At 36.2% G+C, this 20834-nt stretch overlaps 1 protein-coding gene across 1 annotated transcript; it reads left to right on the top strand.

Moving 5' to 3' along the window:
- The first annotated feature begins 1940 nt into the window (after window positions 1–1940).
- On the top strand, window positions 1941–20756 carry LOC117417360 (very-long-chain enoyl-CoA reductase-like). Its single transcript, XM_034029471.3, has 13 exons — window positions 1941–2231; window positions 12647–12697; window positions 14592–14643; window positions 15084–15128; window positions 17091–17194; window positions 17615–17730; window positions 17834–17939; window positions 18810–18882; window positions 19044–19087; window positions 19350–19407; window positions 19583–19671; window positions 19935–19980; window positions 20104–20756. The coding sequence occupies exons 1-13, from the start codon at window positions 2064–2066 to the stop codon at window positions 20229–20231; spliced, it is 1080 nt and encodes a 359-aa protein (XP_033885362.2). The 5' UTR covers window positions 1941–2063; the 3' UTR covers window positions 20232–20756.
- Window positions 20757–20834: the final 78 nt, after the last annotated feature.

The following is a 20834-nucleotide window of genomic DNA, read 5'->3' as shown; positions in this document are numbered from 1 at the left end:
TTGACCTTTAATGGAACTACCATAGGCTATATTGCCACATCCTTATTTTGTCCATGTGTATCGAATTATATGTTGGTCAATTAAAATGTAGCTATATTTGTCCTACTTTGCATCCATTTTTTATTTTAGCACCATTTTTAAAAAATATACATTTAAAATAGTTATCACATCTCATAATCCTAAACAACATGAAGTCGATGTTGGCATTAAAAATGCGAAGTCGGAAAAATTACCTTAAAATAAGGACCTACGTTGGATTCAACACACATGCAAAAAATAAGAATCTCAAATATAATATATGTTAGTGCCATTAATGGTGAAACAACTTCAATAGTAAAAAGTCACTTGTAGGTCAAATTAAAACATTATAGACCTTTGTCCTTTGGGTTGTGCCAGTGCTACATTTAGCAGCACAAAATGTAACTGGCGAAAACACGAGTCACAACAAAAAACTGATTTCACGTCATAATAAAAAGGGAGTTTGTCATGCACAAAGTGTTAATGTTCTTGGAGCTATGCTTGTGTTTAGTACTTCAACACATTAAGAGCTTTGATGTCAGTCTATTGACAGTGTCCAAGAACTTCTAACAATAGAATCCCTGCAGACACACATGTTATATATCTGTTCACACTTGCTTGCATATCCTGGGGGATGGGTGGAGAGGTTTTATCAAAAATATAATTGCTTCCCACTTAAATGTAGTTATGTTTAGATTCAAAAGGGGAGGTCAAGACCTTTGAATGGAAACCTTGTGACATCTAAATGCCACTTGGATAATTGTACCTGAAAAGTCAATAATGATTAATGCAACATTGACAACATTCTCCACAGGCTAGGTCAACCCAACAGTGAGATTTATGGCCCACGACCTTGCCAGGGTAGTTTTTCAATAGCAATGATCCAGCCAGGTTATCCAGGTCAGACTCTTACCCCATTCTTCAAGCTGAACCAACATTTAATTGGATCCTTGACTTAACAATAAAGGGATCATTTTATATCATCTACTGTACGTTTTCATAGGATTGTATTGTTTAATGTTAATGTCATTTCTTCAAATGCTGGGTCCTTTGTTGAAAAGACAAGGCAGTGAAGACTTGGTAGGTATTGTGTTCATTAATTGCTTTGTGTCTCAGACACAGGCACAATTACTTTAGTGTAAGAAGGCTGTTTAAATCAGGTCAGTTGATGTACTAAACCACATGCTATTGAAAGCTAGCCCCCATACGATGGCCTTTTAAAGAAATAAAGGAAATAATATAAGGACTAAGTATTTCATATATTGTGTGAAAAAAACACAATCAGGAAATTGGGTTTTGTGTTTGTTTGCCTGCGATGTCAGGCTTGATGGTCTCAAAGGAAAGGTTCAAGGAACCCTACCTGTAGTTTTGCTGGGATCTTTGAGAATACTTATACCAAAAGTGTACATACTGCATTCATTTATAATAAATTACCTACTCAAGCAGGACTCTTAAATTCTAACCCCCTTTGTTACCAAATCAATTTTTATAGGAATCAAAGCTTTAGGGTGCCTTATAACCCAAAAAATAAAAACCAAAAAACAAAACACCTCTTCTTTTCAGGTTGGTAGTAGAAATTCATTCTGGAGGATTCTGCCTAATTTTGTCCCTGTACTGTATAACATAGACTGAGTGTTTGCAAGTGTACAACCAGTAAAACCTTTCACACCTACTTGGATCAGGGAGCAATTTAACTTCTGCCAGGCCTGCAAAGATTCTTCTGTGGCTGCTTCCCTTAATGGAAGTCGTTTTTTGCCGACACAGCTACCGAAAGTGGTAAAGGGGTCACTTTCCCTGCTGAAATCAAAGAAGGGGGAGGCTGACTCAATTAATCTCCACAAACAATATAGTCACAGGAGTATTAGTCTCGACACTGACTGTGCTGTGCGTGTGCTTATCGTGAAGCAGTCTCTTTTCAGCGTCACTACTTATCACTACACTGGGAGCTGGTGCTGTTCCGAGCACATTCCTTACCATAACTTACTTTGCATTTCTATTTTAACAGCCTCAGCCAGTGGAGGGCTTCCCCTCTCCCCAGTGGAGACATGATTGAGAGTGTCAGGTTTCCTGATTGCTGGTGCGTGGAGGGAGAATGTAAGCTGAAAGAAATCTCTGACACAGTGATTGTCAGGAAAGGGAGAGAGCTACTGCGATTCACTTTACTGTGGGGGGAAAAACACCAGAAAAGAATGAGCAGAGTAACCTTCTTTGAGGTAAGGCCATCACAAACCTGGACAATGATTACAAATGCACACGTTCACTTCAGTCAGTGTTTAGTATTCCAGTTATAATACTCTATAGTATTGATGAATGGTGTCAACTTGGCTAGTTTAAGTTAGTGGCCAAGGGCAAAGTTATTTCTCTAAACTAAAGAGTCCTTTGGTTATTTGTTGAACTTTATTGTTTACACAGATAATTGCTTGTTTTGATGTGTCACTTTAAAATATGGTTTTAAGGTATAAAAATGTTTTCCCAATTCATCATAAAGTAACTAAACATACAACCTATGAAGGGATTTGAATTGCCATAGTCGCATATTCAATGTACAGCATACTGTATGTACAGTACAACATATAAAATATTGTTATTCAATTTTGTTAGTGGTTTAAAGGCTGTCCCCATTGTATGGAGTCCGATATTGTAAGCATGAGCCTTGTCTAAACAATTTAGGGTACCAGCTGTTGTCATAGTTACAGAGAGTTTTCTTATTTCCTCTTTTTAACCTGTATTTTGTTTTTCTTTTATATTTTAAGTTATTCTGTCGTACACACATTATGAAAATGCTATTTAGGCTGCTCTCCTATTATTGTAAACCTTACATTTGATGTACACTTCTTATTTGTAACTACTTTGATAAATACATTCTGAAAACATGCTATACTTACTTAGATTACATACTGTTAATCACACAGTTGTTGTGCCTTAGGCCCTTAAGCTTAAGAAGGTCTGCACTGATCAAGGCACTAGCTAAAACATCTGTCTAGTTGATTACCAGACTTTAGAACAGGTAGCAAAGAGTTCCAACTTGTGCATGTGAAGGCTGAAAACAGAAAGTGCAATGAACAGGGCACACAGGGACAGGGAGTCTTGCGATCTCAAGGCCACACTGCTGAGCCTACTTGTTGACTGACAAGCAAGAGTCAAATAGCCATGAGAGTATAAGTAATGCTTTTTCCTGCCACTCTATAAATGCCCTACTTCCCAAAAAGTTGTAGATATAGACACCTATTATAAAAGGCACTGTTAAAATGGGAATGGAGACAACCGCTGAGCGAGCAGTGCAGACAGACAGACAACTGAGGCTACAGGAATTCCGGACACACGCCCGCTTGTTATGCCCTGTTGATGGAGGTAGTATAATTGTTTTTTGAGCTTTTGTTTCTGCCCAAACTATTTTGAGTAGTTAACTTAAAGCATTGTATACGCTGTTAAACAGTCTGGGGTTGTAACCAATCCACACATGCTGTGTGAAGAGCTTGAAATAACGTGGTATCTAACACTCCCTATGGGCGTTTGTAAACAAACTAAACTTTAGTTGGGAGTTGGGTGCGTGTGTCTGGATTCCTGAAGCCTTGTGCGCTGCTTTTAGGGAGAAAATGTGCACGTTTGGTTTAGATAATAAGGGGATTGATTATGACTAAATTGTTGTGTTAAAGTGAACCTGAATAACCCAGTGCTTACTATAATACTGTATGAGGTTTAAATAAAAAATAATCGTTGAATGATAATACTGGTGACAAGTTTATTGAAGAGTGGTTTGCTTTTGCTGTGTTTTTCTTTCCTTTTGGTTTTTTTGTGAAACACTTGATTTGGTTTGAATTTATTTTTTATTATTACATGTGTGTGTTTGTAGTGTGATATTTACTTGGTTCAGAGTGCACTAATTGGTTTGTAGTTTAATATATAATGGTAATACTTGTTTCACCACTATTCTGATTCCATGAGTTGTGCCCAATTAGAACTTATCAGTGTTGAATTCTATATTTAACTGCCTGATTGCTGCTAATTGTTATAACCCTGTATTATATCCTATATTTAACTGCCTGATTGCTGCTAATTGTTATAACCCTGTATTATATCCTATATTTAACTGCCCCATTGCTACTAATTGTTACTCCCCTATACTAAACTCTATATTTAACTACTTCATTGCTGTTAATTGTTACACCATTGCTACTAATTGAATTCTATCTTCAATTACCTTATTGCTGCTAATATAATATTTGATTGAGTAATTGCACTTTATATAAAAATTCTAGTTTATTGGCTGAATCATTTATTTGGTTATTAATGGTCTCTGTTCTGAATAACTCTGTCAATAACTTGCCCCCATTTAACTGAACGTAGCTGTAAACGTTTCCCTTTGATCTTTCTTTGTACTGTATTAGAATCTACCTTCTTGTCTATGGAATAGATCTGCCTGCTATTTGCAAGTTTTTTACATTTGATGCATAGACTATAACCAGTAACTGATTGGTAAAGAAATTTTATTATATATACATTTTTACACTTTTACTTCTTGGTGATATCTCTTTGTTCTTGCCCAGTATAGTATTTTGACCGATATAATGAACCTGTGCATATTTGAGGTGATTTAGTAAATTAAAACTAAATTCTGAAGGTGCAATACCTTCAGTGGTGTAGTCTGGCTACACATATATCTAAAGAGAAGACAATGGAATAATCAGTAATACCATGATTTAGTCAGCAACGGACCTAAGCGAGGTACAATAGGTAACAAATTCCCTAATCCATATACTCCCATAGGAGTATTCCACCATGAGAATGTATCATCATCTTGTTAAAATCAGCTGTCTGAACTCCAGCCAAACCTTTCTAATGTTCCGCTGCATTAAACACCTAAGTGTCAACCAAACACAGTATCATCTAACAATAGTGTGGCCATTTACTATCTTTCATCACTTGATCCCCACTAAGCACCAAATATTAAAATATTATAATATTAATAATGCGAGCCAGTCAAAAAATAAGATGATAATCAGATCTACTTGCTACTTTTTATTTTATTTTAGTATAATAGATAATAAAGTTTGTGTCAGTCTATTAAATTGGTTCTGTTTTTGAAATGTCTAAATATCAGAAAGATTCAATTAAATATTCTTTATTTTTTACATTATGGGATTGGTTTGTTTGAATTGGAGCTTGTAGGATTTGACTACACCACTAAACCTTCTTCCTATCCTTATTCATTGGTCTGAGGATTTATAAAATAAGAATAAGCAGCCAGACAGACAGAAAGTCAGCAGTAAATGGCATCTATTGTACGCCAAAGCAAAGGGTTTCAAAATACAGTGTCAGTGTTTAAATGCACATATTAAATCGGAAGTGTTTTTGTAAAAATAGAGGTAATCGGATAAATGTTGTTTTTGCTGAGTATTCGGCAAACCTTTAGGCATCCATCACAAGGTTATTACACTATCCAGTAAAAGAGCAATTTAAAAGTGGCAGCTCTGCTGAGCTTTATTGGTAAAAGTGCTTTCAGAGCAAATTACAGCTCACAACTGCTGGGCATGTGCTGTAGATCAAAGCTGACAAAGTGTAATTAAGATTAAAAGAGCAGCAACGAAACAAAAAACACTATGTCGACATGGATTCAAATCATGTATCATCAAGTGATTTAAATCTAGTTTATGTTTGTAAATGTGCAGTACAGGCAGGCTACCAGTAGTGTTGCTAAGCCCAAATTGTTGACCTTCATCAGGAGTTTCTAAAATGTCATGTGTCCCAATGCGTTTAAAATAAATGTATGGCGACCCGACATCCTGATTTCCACAGGCTTGACCTCTGGCTTCAGCTTATGATAGCTGGTGAGGATTACTGGCCTACAGCCTTTCGCATTAGGATTGTGATTCCATCAGATCTCAGAAACTAGGCCGTGTTAAGCCTGTTCAGATTTGCAGTGAATATCAGGTGTTGCAGGAAGTGATGCTGGTGGCTCATTATAGCAACAGTTCAGCTGCTAATGCTGCCATGCTCAGATGCCTGCTCATATAATGCATGTGAGCCTGTAATGAAAGATGAAGACTTATTATTTAGAGACCTGTGCTGAGAATTGGTAATTATGTGTAGCACTGTATTTTAAAATCGACTATAATATATTTTCCTGTTGTGAGCACTGTGTGGTCATTCAAGCTGCCTGAGGATACACTATGATAATTAGTATGGAATTAGAGAGCATTGTTGAAGGGGAATATAATAAATATAGTATTGCCACTTTTACCTGTAAGTTAAATTTGGCTGGTCAAAAATAAACACTTATAGCATTTTAATTTATTTATTTAGTCACAAGATATAACATGATTGGTACTGGGCTGACAATGATGACTTTGGATTGAAAGCTGCAGTGTATGTAAATGACTGATTCTTTGGGATTCAGTACCTTATATAAAGATGTTTCTAGTGAAGCTGATTATGGTAATGGCATCATGTGGTCAATATGTTGGAACTAGGACAGCCGGAAGGGGAAGAACCAAATGTAATAAATATCCCAGCTGTTAAAAAGGCTGATGCCATCGCTGTGCTGCTGTCTCGTGCCTAGCGGTGAGGTGATGAAAGAAAACCTAGAGGTTATACAGACAAAGACCAAAAATAAATGTGATAACATTTTCAAGAGCTTGACATGCTTTTACTAATCCTTGGAGGATATCTTTTAAGAGGTGTGCAGATTTTGTAGATTTTCCTTTAAAAATCCCATGATTTTCAATGTCAGTGTCCTATCCCGATTTAGATTTGACTTTGCCTGAAATTCATAGCTTATGTATAAAAGGCACGATACTGTATACTAGTATAGCTGTTTATAACAAAGTTCAAGGATAAAAAAAAATATTAATCATTTTTGAATTGTTGTTTGTTGTGATTAAGCAAGATACATGTCTTGCATTGGTGCTGTTACATTGATTGCAGAGACACTGTAGACCTGGGTTCTGGTAAGCTTTTAGAGACATCGAGTATGGTATCCTATAAAATGTTATGAATCCCAAGTGTGGGTTTACATGACCCTAAATTTCCATATATATATATATATATATATATATATATATATATATATATATATATATATATATATATAGATATGATATGATATGATATGATATGATATGATATAGATATATAAAAGTGCTTCTGATGTTGTCAGATACTGGACCCATATCAATCAGATAGTCATAATGAATGCTACTATCCTTTCAACTGTTCTTCTGCTGAGAATGCATTCTCGTAAAAATTTGTGTAGGGTGCTGACAACAGTAGCCACCAGCACCCCACAATCTACCACCAGCGTCCTTCATCACTGAACAAAACCATGATGTAACCTTTTCTGCAAATTGCAAGACAAGATAAATGATTTTTGTAAATTGTACAAGCAGCCTGCAAACCATTCCTGCCATCACCAGCAAGCAATGCGCCACATGGCCCAGTAGAAAATGCTGGCTAAATCTGTATCTGTGATTCCTTTTAGAACAGTGACAAAATATTTGTGTCATGAGATCAAGGATCGCTCACCAAAACGTTCATAGCGTGAAAGTGTGACAATATTGTTACTGATTAAATGTTAGACTTTCTATAGCTCGGCTAATCTATAAAAAGTCATTACTGGGCAGGCAATAGATGTTTCATATCAAATATTGTCTCTGTTAGTATTACATAGTTAAACCACTAGGGGGCTCCATGTTTAATGCATTAGTTTAATTTTGCTGGTAAGAATTACCAGCATGCTGCTTCAGTGCAAAGTTAGCTCTATTCAACCTTATTCATGAAACTTTTTTGGTATGTTATTTCTATAAAGGCACATTTTGATGCAGTAAAAACAATTCTTGTTTGAGTTGTTGCCAGTCTTATAATATTGTTGCTAGTCTTACAAAATCCAACTTCAGACCAGCTCTCACTGAAACCAGGATCTCCCCTGATAACACTACCACTCTAACGCTGCCCTTTCCTCTCTCTATGTCTTCTCCCACTCGTCTCGCCCCTCTGGACGTGGTGGGGGAACAGGACTTCAGCTCTCTCCCTCCCTGCTCTTTTCTGTCCCCCCTGCTCGCTCCTCTCACTCTGTTAGCACCTTTGAGTTTCACGCTGTTGAAATCACCTCCCCTTGTTGCCTCCTCCTCATTGTTCTCTACTGCCCTCCTGGACCCCTAAGTCACTTTCTTGATGAGCTTGACTTCCTCCTCTCCTCCCTCCCCTCTCCTCTCCTCTCCCTCCACCCTGTTGTTCTACTCGGTGACTTCAACATCCACCTCTCCAACATTCTCCATTCTGCTGGATTTCTTCCCCTTCATCACTCCTTCACCTTCTGTCTTTCCTCTGATTTTACTCTTATAGCTAACCGTACTCATGTTTTTTGTAATTGCTCTTACTTAAAATCATTCTCATCCATTTATGATACTTACTAGATGTTCTTACTGGACTTTACTCATATAAGCAAATATTTATTATAAGTTTTAAATTCGCTCTTACTTATAATTTACTGTATTCTTTATTTTGCTCTTACTTGAATTTGATCTTATTGTATTTTCATAACTGATCTTACCTGTATTATGATATTCTGTGATGTGATATTTTAGAATGTGGTACTTTGTACTGTGATACTTTGTAACAATTGTAAGTCGCCCTGGATAAGGGTGTCTGCTAATTAATAAATAAATAAATAAATAAATAAATAAATAAATAAAAATTACCACTTTCAACCATTCATACATTCATTCACCGCTAGGGGGAGCCCATCATAGTGCCATGTAGGTAAGATTATACAGGGGGTGGGGTGGGGGGGAGGGGTGGGCGAGAGAAATATTTATATCCCTGCAACTAAACAAACTGAGGAACTTTCCAAGAATTACACCAACAGCAAGTCAGCCTTGACATAAAAAAAACCTCTAAGACACACAAATCGGGTGTATTCAGTACTGCACTACATCGGTCCTTTTAAAGCACCTAATAAGAACATAAGAACATAAGAAAGTTTACAAACGAGAGGAGGCCATTCAGCCCATCTTGCTCGTTTGGTTGTTAGTAGCTTAATGATCCCAGAATCTCATCAAGCAGCTTCTTGAAGGATCCCAGGGTGTCAGCTTCAACAACATTACTGGGGAGTTGGTTCCAGACCCTCACAATTCTTTTGTGTAAAAAAGTGCCACCTATTTTCTGTTCTGAATGCCCCTTTATCTAATCTCCATTTATGACCCCTGGTCCTTTTTTCTTTTTTCAAGTCAAAGAAATCCCCCGGGTTGACATTGTCTATACCTTTTAGGATTTTGAATGTTTGAATCAGATCCCCGCGTAGTCTTCTTTGTTCAAGTCTGAATAGATTCAATTATTTTAGCCTGTCTGCATACGACATGCCTTTTAAACCCGGGATAATTCTGGTTGCTCTTCTTTGCACTCTTTCTAGAGCAGCAATATCCTTTTTGTAACGAGGTGACCAGAACTGAACACAATATTCTAGGTGAGGTCTTACTAATGCATTGTAGAGTTTTAACATTACTTCCCTTGATTTAAATTCAACACTTCTCACAATATATCCGAGCATCTTGTTAGCCTTTTTTTATAGCTTCCCCACATTGTCTAGATGAAGACATTTCTGAGTCAACATAAACTCCTAGGTCTTTTTCATAGTTCCCTTCTTAAATTTCAGTATCTCCCATATGTTATTTATAGTGCACATTTTTATTGCCTGCATGCAATTCTTTATACTTTTCTCTATTAAATTTCATTTGCCATGTGTCTGCCCAGTTCTGAATGCTGTCTAGATCATTTTGAATGACCTTTGCTGCTGCAAGTGTTTGCCACTCCTCCTATTTTTCTGTCGTCTGCAAATTTAACAAGTTTGCTTACTATACCAGAATCTAAATCATTAATGTAGATTAGGAATAGCAGAGGACCAAATACTGATCCCAGTGGTACACCACTGGTTACCTCGCTCCATTTTGAGGTTTCTCCTCTAACCAGTACTTTCTGTTTTCTACATGTTAACCACTCCCTAATCCATGTGCATGCATTTCCTTGAATCCCTACTGCGTTCAGTTTGAGAATGAATCTTTTATGCGGGACTTTGTCAAAAGCTTTCTGGAAATCTAAATAAACCATGTCGTATGCTTTGCAGTTATCCATTCTCAATGTTGCATCCTCAAAAAAGTCAAGTAGGTTAGTTAGACACGATCTCCCTTTCCTGTCTCCCAGGATATTGTTACCATAGAGGTAATTTTCCATTTTAGATCTTATTATAGTTTCCATAAGTTTACATATAATAGATGTCAGGCTTACTGGTCTGTAGTTACCTGGTTCGGTTTTGTCTCCCTTTTTGTGGATCGGTATTACGTTTGCTATTTTCCAGTCCGTCGGTACAACCCCTGTGTCAAGAGACTGTTGCATGATCTTGGTTAGCGGTTTGTAAATAACTTCTTTCATTTCTTTGAGTACTATTGGGAGGATCTCATCTGGCCCAGGGGATTTGTTTATTTTAAGAGCTCCTAGTCCCTTTAACACTTCTGCCTCTGTTATGCTAAAGTTATTTAAAATTGGATAAGAACAGGTCGACATGTGGGGCATGTTGTCCATGTCCTCCTTTGTAAAAACCTGTGAAAAGTAATCATTTAATATATTTGCTATTTTTTTTCCTTCATCTATAATTTTGCCATTTGTGTCTCTTAGACATTTAACCTCCTCTTTGAATGTTCTCTTGCTGTTATAATATTAGAAAAACATTTTGGAATTGGTTTTAGCCTCCTTAGCAATATTGATTTCTATCTCTCTCTTGGCCTTTCTAACTTCCTTTTTGACTTGTGTTTGCAGTTCCAAGTACTCTTTCTGTGTGCTTTGTTTTTGGTCCCTTTTAAACGCTCTGTAAAGTGCCTTTTTTCTATTAAACCATTTTGGCCATTTTGTTTTACATTTAGATTTGTCTACTTTTGGGATGTAATTGTTTTGTGCCTCTAGTACTACATTTTTAAAAAACAGCCACCCTTTTTCTGTGGATGTTTTCTCTATTTTACTCCAATCTACTTCTATTAATCTCTGTTTCATACCTTCGTAGTTTGCTTTTCTAAAATTGTAAACCTTAGCTTTAGTCATTACTTTTGGGGTTTTAAAAAATATTTCAAATGAGACCATGTTGTGGTCTGAGTTTGCCAATGGCTCTCTGACCTCTGTTTTAGTTATTCTGTCTTCATTATTTGAAAAGACTAAGTCAAGGCATGCCTCCCCTCTAGTCGGTGCCTTGACAAATTGCGTTAGGAAGCAGTCATTTGTCATTTCCACCATTGCAATTACGTCCGTCGTGCCCCCCATTGGGTTTTCCCATTTTATAGAGGGGAAGTTGAAATCCCCCATTAGTATGGCTTCTCCTTTTCTACATGCATTTCGAATGTCATTGTACAACAGATTATTTTGCTCAGCGTCTGAATTTGGCGATCTATAGCATGCTCCTATTATTATGCCCTTTGAATTTGTGTCCATTATTCTGACCCATATTGATTCTGCATTGTTTTCTTTGTCCTGATTTAACACCTGGGCTTCAAGGCTATTTCTTATGTATAGCGCTACCCCTCCGCCTCTTCTGTCCTGCCTGTCTTTCCTATACAGTGTGTACCCACTAATATTATATTCGTCTCCATCACTCTCAGACAACCAAGTTTCTGTAACACCTATCACATCGTAGTTACTTGTTAGTGCAGTAGCTTGTAAAACCATCCTAATATGCAGAGAACTTACAATTCTAGATGCAGGAGGGTTTGCAGATTGAGGGTGTTACATTATCAGGTTTGCTTTAGCTTAATTTCTCTGCAAACCTGGATATTTAGTGGGTTTATATAATTTGTATTTGAAATGAGGCTAAGGTCCATCTGAAATCATTCCCATGAATAACTACAACCTTTTAAAAGCAAAGCAAAAGCTTTATATATGTTATGAGTATATTCCAGTACGTTGTAATTATTAAATACATAATTAATATTAAGTTTCCAACTGCCTTCTGTTTTGTGTCTGATTAATTTAAAGCAGTGTTCTAGTTTCTTCTGGTAGAGAGTCTGTTATTTTGCTACGGAGATGGTGTTTGGCACACATATGCCCAGAACATAAGGTTAGCATCAACTTGACCCTGTGTTAATCCAGACAACTTTGAAACCCGAGAGGCCTCAGATTCATTTTGTTGAAATTAAAATGCTATTTTACAATCGCACAAAAAGAAACCTGCATTGTGTGGTTTCCTAAGCAATGTAGTGCTGTTAAGAATACAAGTGCCTGGTTTTTTAAGATGCATCTCTGCTTTGGTTTTATTTCTGGCAGAGTTTGGAAACTAGTGATTCTGTTGCGTTTGGTTCTCCAGTTGCAAAAGCTTATATATCAGTGAGGTCACTATCGACATTCCGATCCCATATCCCTGGCTGACTGCTAACTTGAGACGACCAACAACACAGCATTTTCTTATTAGCATCTACAAAACTGCACCTTTGCAGAGGTGACTGTTTCTTAGTCGTTAAAAGGGAATATGGCCCCTCAACAGTCTGTGGAGTTAAGGGATTTATTCTGTGTTGCCCATTTTATAAAGAAGGCATGTACACAGAGCATAGCAGAGTTGGGCGAGCCTGCTAAAATTAAAAATTATGTTTTCTTTGAGGTGGAGATCCTTGATCCCAAGACAAAGGGGCAGCTATGTTTTCTGGACAAGGTAAGAACTCAGAGCAATACTTTATGAGATCAAGCTATGACTTTACTGTACCTTGATTTATATGTTGCACGAGTTAACTTGATTTAAAGTGAGTGACCAAAGATCAAGAAGTGTGTATCCAGTTTAAAAAAAACATTGGGTGGATAATAATTGAGCAGCTTTTATTAATAAAAGATAAGGACACATGCAACTGACATAACTCTCACATACTGTATAGAATGTGACACACTGTCCATTCTGAGTGCAATAAGTCACAGCTGTAACCATGATCTTAACTATAAATTAAATTTAGCAGGATCACAGTGGTGACATTTTAGTATATCTATGTTTTAGGATTTATTTACATGTCATTATTACATCCAATGCAAAGTGCTGGGTTTCTGTTACCTTTCTGTAAGAACATTTTATTGCAAACTTCATGTAAGTGTTTGTATGGTTGATGTTATTACAGTTGTGGGCTGGACAAGCAATGTGACTTAGCCAAGGTACCCTGGCTAGAAGCTCACTTATATCATGTTGCTATGTTATATCAATCTTCCCAGCTGTTTATGAGATCTGTCATTTTAGTTTGCAGATCTGTGAGTGTGGGGGGTTGTAAATTTTAAAAAAAAGTCTTAACTTGCTTTACTTGCGCCAACACTTTCTCCCTGATCAAAATATTGAAACATGTATGTCAGTAATTAATACTAAATTCCTTGAGCAATACTTTACAAATTGACTTGTGTTTTGGCACCCTTTTATGTCTCAATATAATACCTGTGAAACATGACTATAACCCTGGCAAATGGTGGATCATTGTGAATGCTGGGTGCTGGTTTTATGTTGCTATTAGATAGTGACAGCTGTTGTGTGTAATACATCACATACAATAGCCGTAGTTTTAAGTTTAGGTTTAGTCTAAAATCAAGTTTGCACTGCCATAGTTTCCATTGCAAAACATCAAAAAATGTTTTCTAAAATAAACTTGGTGAATGATTTTAACATTATTATTAACACTGAATGTAAACTTTAATGATGCTACTAAGGTACTGTATGCATAGCCCCTGATAGAACACATGAACCGGACAGAACACATCCCAGTCTCAAATCTTATCTCCCACATTAGGGCTGTCAGTTAAGCCTCAAAATAGCAACCGATTAATTGGGCACACAAAATATAATCGTTCGAGTAAATAACGATGATTGTACAATACATTTTCGGTGCATTCCTCTTCCCCCGACGTGATTATTTTAATATCATTGCTATAATAATAATAATAATGACACATTGATTTACTTACCACAACATGTATACCTGCTAGCTGATCCTTACTCCAAAATTGTGTTTAACATTACTGTCGTTTATTTATTTATTTTTAACGTTATTGAATATTGTTAAATATTCATCATATAACAGGTCATTTTGAAACTCCAAAGTGCAAACCTATATACAGTCAGTATTCTTCAATGTGCACAGTTTATTTACAGGCTGTTTGCCAGGAATACAAGCCTGTCTTCCTGCTCTGGACACAAGGTGGCACACTTTTTTGTTTTTGTTTTGTTTATACAGTCAATACACAGAGGGGCATACTTACAAAGCATTTTCAAAACTGATTCGCTGGTAGGATGGGACCAGCAAATCAGATGCTAGTTACACGCGCATGTAAAGAAGAGCACGCCCACTGCTTGTCAGGGGCAAAGATACTGTAAATAGCAAGGGTTCGGTGCAGTTTTGTTGATAAACTTAAATAATGTTATTAACTATGCGCGTTACAAAAATGTAATTATTGAATCGATTATCCAGTATTTATATCGATGTATATAATGAGGAATGGAATCGATCGAGAAATCGATTTTCTATTTAATCGTAGCAGCCCTATCCCACATACTAAAATATTCCATTTGTCTTTGACAGGTGGAACCCCATGCCACTATTGGAGAAATCAAGTGCTTGTTTCATAAAGCGTGTAAGTGCAGAATAACATCTTTAGTGTTTTCATTATGTGTTATTGTCAAACTTAAGGGTTGATGTCAAAATAAAAAAATACTGTATAATGGTGTGATCGCCATGGACATTAGTACAGGCCTGATATTTGATCGCTGAGTACCTGTATACAAATTCTTAGTACTCACATCTCTGAATATCCATGCATTATCTGGTCAAGTGCCGTTTCTGCTTGACGTTCCATTTCTGAACACGTTTAAATATCTGCACAACACCTACTGTACTTTCACAGTCAGAATACAGTGAGCACAATTAGAAATAAAGATGATAAAAAGTCATTCAAAAATTATAGCTGTTACTTAATAGTGTTTGCCTATATTTCAGCAGACAATTTATCAGAAATAGTACTGTGATCTTAAACAACATGTTGTCTTACTGTTGACTATAAATCTTGTTTTGCAGATCCTCAGTGGTACCCATCAAGACAGGCCCTTAAGCTTGATCCAAGTAAGCATCTACCAGAAGCTGCCACAGAATGCCACTTGCACATTATATTTTTATATATTCTAGAGAATGTACAGTGGTTCATTAAAGCACTAACATTTCCTTAGCTGCTGCCCAAGGTTCAATTGATGCAACATTGGAAATGGATGCACCCAACCCCATTAATCTTCTAGGTGTAACAGATGATTATGAATGATTTAAAACAGTACCCGATTATTTTATGTAAAAAGCTTATAAAACATGTAGCATGTTGTAATCTTACATTTTGAAAATCAACAATTTATGTAAAATATTACTATTATTTGGACACCCCCACCAAAAAAATATAATAATCTATCGGCCATTTTTATGTGTGGGTGGCCTGTAACTCCAACTTCTATTGCTGGTTCGTGCAGGACCAGACCAGAGCTCATTTTAGACAGAGGTCACTATTAAGGAGAGACTTATTTATAAAGTTACTAATGGACAAAGGGATCTCAAAATCTATAGTTTTTCTTAAACAAGATGAGAAGGCAGCATTCTTGTTAACTAATAATTAAATATAACTGGTTTGTTCGAAGAAAAAAAAAAAAGTATTTGAAAATATTGACTGGGTGATTTGAACCAGATCGTTTTGATCCCCTACTGTCAGTGATGCTATAAACAGTGTAACGAATCACTGAACAGCTGAAACTGTATAGGTTGTCGGCCTGCCAGACACAGTTAGTTCTATGTTCTAAGCATTAGCAAACATTTTTCAGTTAGTAGTGATGAAAGATAATGGTAAGTAGCAAAGGTAAACTATGTTAGTACCTTATAGATAACATTTAACACTGATCAGTGTATGATAACACATAGAATCTTTAATCTGGTATGTGTAACCTGAAAACATTTATCAAGTTAGTTTTAATCCCTGTAGCATCAGCACATGCCTCTGGTATACATGTCAGTCTGCATACTCGAGAATTTAAATAGAGCCTGCTGTTGTTTAACTTGTTAGACATGAATGAGATATATGTGTGTGTATATATATATTATATATATATATATATATATATTATATATATATATATATATATATACATATATAATAGATGGGCTTCAGTGAGTTACAGGAAAATAATTCCATCTAGGGTTTCTGTCATAAATTACAAGACTGAAGGATGAGAAACGTCACAGAAACGAGAGAAGCAATTGTTTTCCTGTAACTCACTGAAGAGGCCCATCTATTATTTTTTAATACATGGATACACTTGTGATGCTAATATTAAAGAAGACGAGGTTCAGCTGTACAGTTTTTTTTTTTAAACGTAGTGTTTCAGTGCTGTACAGATGTTCTATGTCGTTATCCGTAGGGATGCTTCAGCTTTATTTGGATGATTGCCTTTACCTTGTTTTAATTTCCCGTTCCTCTCCAGTTTCTCAGAGATCCGAATGTACCAGCTTTACATCAGGTTTTTTTTTTTGTTTTGTTTTTTTTTAACATATTCTCATTTGTTGATCATTAATGAACATTTCTGTACTGTGGGTGTTGTCAAGTGACTGAAAACAAGACACTTTGTTTTTTTTAATTGAAAGTGATGGTCTCAAGGAGTCGAATGGGTCAAAGTTCAAGTATATTTTCCTCTAGAGGAATTATCACTTCTTGATGTCACTACTGTGGTATTATGCCTTTTGTTCTGAATGGCTCAGGATGCAAATATAGCCTTTATGCATGTAATTATATATATATATATATATATATATATATATATATATATATATATATATATATATATATATATATATATATATATATATATATACAGTATATACACTTTCGGCTTTAATGTAATTTTACTGTGATTTAACCTAAATCTAATATTCATACTCATTACTTACTCCATTTATACTCATGTGTCACCCTGGTGTATATCACTTAAATGACTCATTGCACATTATTTAGATGTTATTAACTGTGTCTTACAATACATTCTTTGCTTCCAGAGGGGAAAGCATTAAAGGATGATGAGATCTTGCAGAATCTCCCTGTAGGCACAACAGCTACTCTCTATTTCAAAGACTTAGGTCCCCAAGTTGGCTGGACAATGGTGAGTATCACCACAGGTGGTCCTATTGAAAAATGATGTTCTGTTTTAGTATTAATGTCTATCTTTTCAATGTTATTTTTTTTTAAGTCAAGCACTAATTACACTGTAATTGCACTGTGTCTACATCAGTACTAGATGAAGGAATTATAAGTACCAAGGCCAGAACCAAGGCCAGGAAGTTCAATCTGAGGATGGTTCGGTATGATTTCAAGTTGAGCTCATGGAAAGTTAACCAGCAGCGACAAGCAGTGAATCCAAATAAAGAGTACTAGTCTTATGCCTTACGACAGAACTATTGTAACATTTGGACTAGTGCGCTTTACAACCAGGGTTTTTTAGTTCCCACAATTTTACCATACAAGACATGAGAAAGGCCTTCAATCTTTCCTTTTCTTTTCTGTTTGTTTCCATCTTTCATAGGTGTTTCTCTCTGAATATGCAGGTCCACTCTTTATATATCTACTGTTCTATTTCCGACTTCCATATATCTATCACCATAAGCACGCGTTCACGTCCAGCCCATACCCTGCCGTGACGTAAGTGTTGTACTGGCCTGATACCCTTTCTAGTACCTCCATTAGCTTCATCTTCACCCACAACTCTAAACTGTACTGCTCTACTGCTCTTCTCTCCCTCCAGCCTGGCCTGTGTATGTCACTCAATCCATTACATCAAACGCTTGATTGAAACGATATTCGTGCATCGTTTCTCCCATGGTACAATGCCACTCAGAAATATTGTGAGGGTAAGTTTTTTTTGGTTTGTTTGTTTCTCCTTATAAAGTTCAAAATATATCTGAGGTTCTATGTTCATTTAAACAATAGATTGCACATTATTCTGTCATTCCATATTACATTATCAAATAAATTTGCCTGGCCTGAATTCATACAAAACATTCCTTAATCCTTCCTAAACTGCATGCGATACTGTCCCTATTCAAAAACTTATTTGAACATGTATGATTGTCCTGAAACTGTTATAGGCTTGTGTTGGGCAAAATATTTCAGATTATTTATTCATTGCATAACTTATGGGATAAAATGTTGTATATAATTATGACATTCTTAAATTGTGTTTTTAATATTGTTAGATGTAGATATTTGTCATCATGTAGACACTCTTAGTAGGCATTGCTAATGTACACAATAAATGTGGGTCAAAGCAGACAAGAGAAATAGCAATTGTATGTACATCTCCAAAAACTTGACATATTGTACATATGCAGAGCCATTTTTCCTGTGGCTATACAATGATATTGTGACATATAATAGTATCTTTCCTAGCACTTACTTGGCACCAAACCTCAATACCCCTGGTCAGCAGGGGCCCTGCTATTTAAAATCACTCTGAAGAGAATACTTCACAACACACTTTAAGATCCTCTGATCATGCAGCCTGTCAGCATCCAAATCGTGCCCTAAATCTGTCATGACTACTATTAGTTACAGAGGAACACTGTCCTTGAATTTTCTACTTATGTACAGTGGGGCCTAGTATTGGCAAATCTCAAAGCGGTTTCAATAATAAAGCATTGCCATTGTAATCTAGTTGAAGTTTTAGTTTATAAAAGTCACACATTAATAACATATAATAATTTCATTATTTTTTTCAACAGAACTGTTTATATTACTGGGGATTTTCAGCATGGCTCGCCTATTACATCAACCACCCTCTTTATACTCCACCTTGTAGGTATTACCTGAAAACATACAGTCCTCGCTAAGCTGAAAGACTTGTTTAACACACGACTGTCCACTGTACAGTGGTGAAACTGTGACATTTGTTTGACTCTCTTTCCACTGTTCAAAATGAATTAAAATAATGTTATCTGTGTGCTTTGATTTTTCAGATTACGGAAATAAGCAAGTCAACTACGCACTAGCAATGTTTGTGGTATGTATTTTGCACGGCTACAGAAAATCAATCAAGAAAAAAATCAGATTATTTTTTTTTTTTTTTAACTACACTACCTTACACCTTATTAAATATGTGTTTGTCGAACATCAAGAACATGTTCCACATTGCAAGCATATTTATTTCACTTGGAGGTTTCCACTATGAGATTTATTAAAAAGGAATAATACATATTTTAACACTGAAATAATGGCACACGTATTACTAACTTACGATGAATGTCTTATTGTCTCTCTTTCAGATATGTCAGGCTGGCAACTTTTCTATCCACTTAGCTCTCAATAATTTGAGAAGTGATGGTAAGTCTGATAAAATGATTTTGTATCTCACTACTTGCTTTGGTTGTGGACCGTACGTACAATCCACAGGAAATAATACAAAACAGACTCTAAGCTGTTTGTTGGATACGTCTGAAACATTCTGTGATCAAAGCGTCAGTTACGTGCACGTCCTTTGTTTTTGTCTCACCAATAGGATCCAAGGCTAGAAAAATTCCCTATCCAACCAAAAACCCCTTCACGTGGCTATTCTTCTTTGTGTCATGCCCCAATTATACCTATGAGGTAAGTTTACATACTCACTGAGCTACAGATCCCTTTAACAGTAAAGCCCAGTATTTTTGTCAGCTGTTCGTTGACTTAAAATAGTATCTTGTTCAATTAGTCATTTGTGAAATGAAAAAAAAGTAATAACAGCAGCACAGGGTGTGTTATTAGGATTAGAAAACAGCTTTATATCAAGAAATTGCCAGTCGAACAAATGCAAGAGTTGTTGGCGGTCATGTGTATAGAGCCTCAGTCTGTAATGCATGTTTTTGTTTTCATAGGCTGGAGCCTGGTTCAGCTTTACAATCATGACACAATGTGTGCCAGGTAAGGTCCATAATTTACTCACTATAATTAATTTTAAATACTGTATCTCTTATGAACGAAACAGCTTTATCACAACATACAACATGGAAGCTTGTATTACATACTTTCTTTTTTCTTATTTAGTGGGTCTGTTTACACTCATCAGCTTCATTCAGATGACCATCTGGGCGAAGGGCAAGCACTACACCTACATAAGGGAGTTCAAAGAGTACCCCGACCTCAGGATGCCGATTATTCCTTTCTTATTGTAAGGGAATTACAAGCTGTTAAATGGAATGAGAGATGCAACATAAAGCTGCATATGGCCTAAATTGAATCCAATATTATAGCAATTATGTAGTACCATTAAAAATGTCTTTATGTGCAATAACAGGACTGTTCTGGAGCTATAATTTTGATTTGATCCAGGTGTATGCACTTTATGTGTTTTTGATTTAGTTAACATGGGAGAGCTATAATTGCTTTTAGGAAAGCATGGTGCAGCTCAATTCAGTTTATCCAAAACATATATATATATATACATAAATATATGTATTTTAAAAAAGACATTATATTGGTCACATTTGAGAGACCACAAATGTATGACTTATGGAAGCAGTGGCTCAGTGTAGCATCTGCACTGAATTAGCCAAGCAGCCGTGCAGTTTTATGTGTTTGTCTTTCCCATTCATCATTCCTTAATTCACTGTTCCCTTTCAATTCGAAGATGACCAGCAACCATACTTTTGGGATATGCCTGCCACAGGTCAGGTATCCACTGAGCACTTTATATCAAAGCTGACGATAGGCCCCTCTGTGGAGTGACGTCCTCGGTCCCGCCTCAGCGAGGTAATAAATAGTCACTGCTGGAGATC

Source organism: Acipenser ruthenus, chromosome 12, assembly GCF_902713425.1.
Source record: "Acipenser ruthenus chromosome 12, fAciRut3.2 maternal haplotype, whole genome shotgun sequence".
NCBI classification, from domain to species: Eukaryota; Metazoa; Chordata; class Actinopteri; order Acipenseriformes; family Acipenseridae; genus Acipenser; species Acipenser ruthenus.
The sequence above is the reverse complement of the archived record's forward strand: the minus strand, read 5'-3'. Positions and strand labels throughout refer to the sequence as shown.

Bases quoted from the DNA above. Each gene is read 5' to 3' on its own strand.
- LOC117417360 (XM_034029471.3), top strand. From the start codon at position 2,064: ATGATTGAGAGTGTCAGGTTTCCTGATTGCTGGTGCGTGGAGGGAGAA. The intron at 2,232-12,646 runs GTAAGGCCATCA...GTTTTCTTTGAG, and splicing joins GCAGAGTAACCTTCTTTGAG to GTGGAGATCCTTGATCCCAA. The intron at 19,981-20,103 runs GTAAGGTCCATA...TTTCTTATTTAG, and splicing joins CATGACACAATGTGTGCCAG to TGGGTCTGTTTACACTCATC.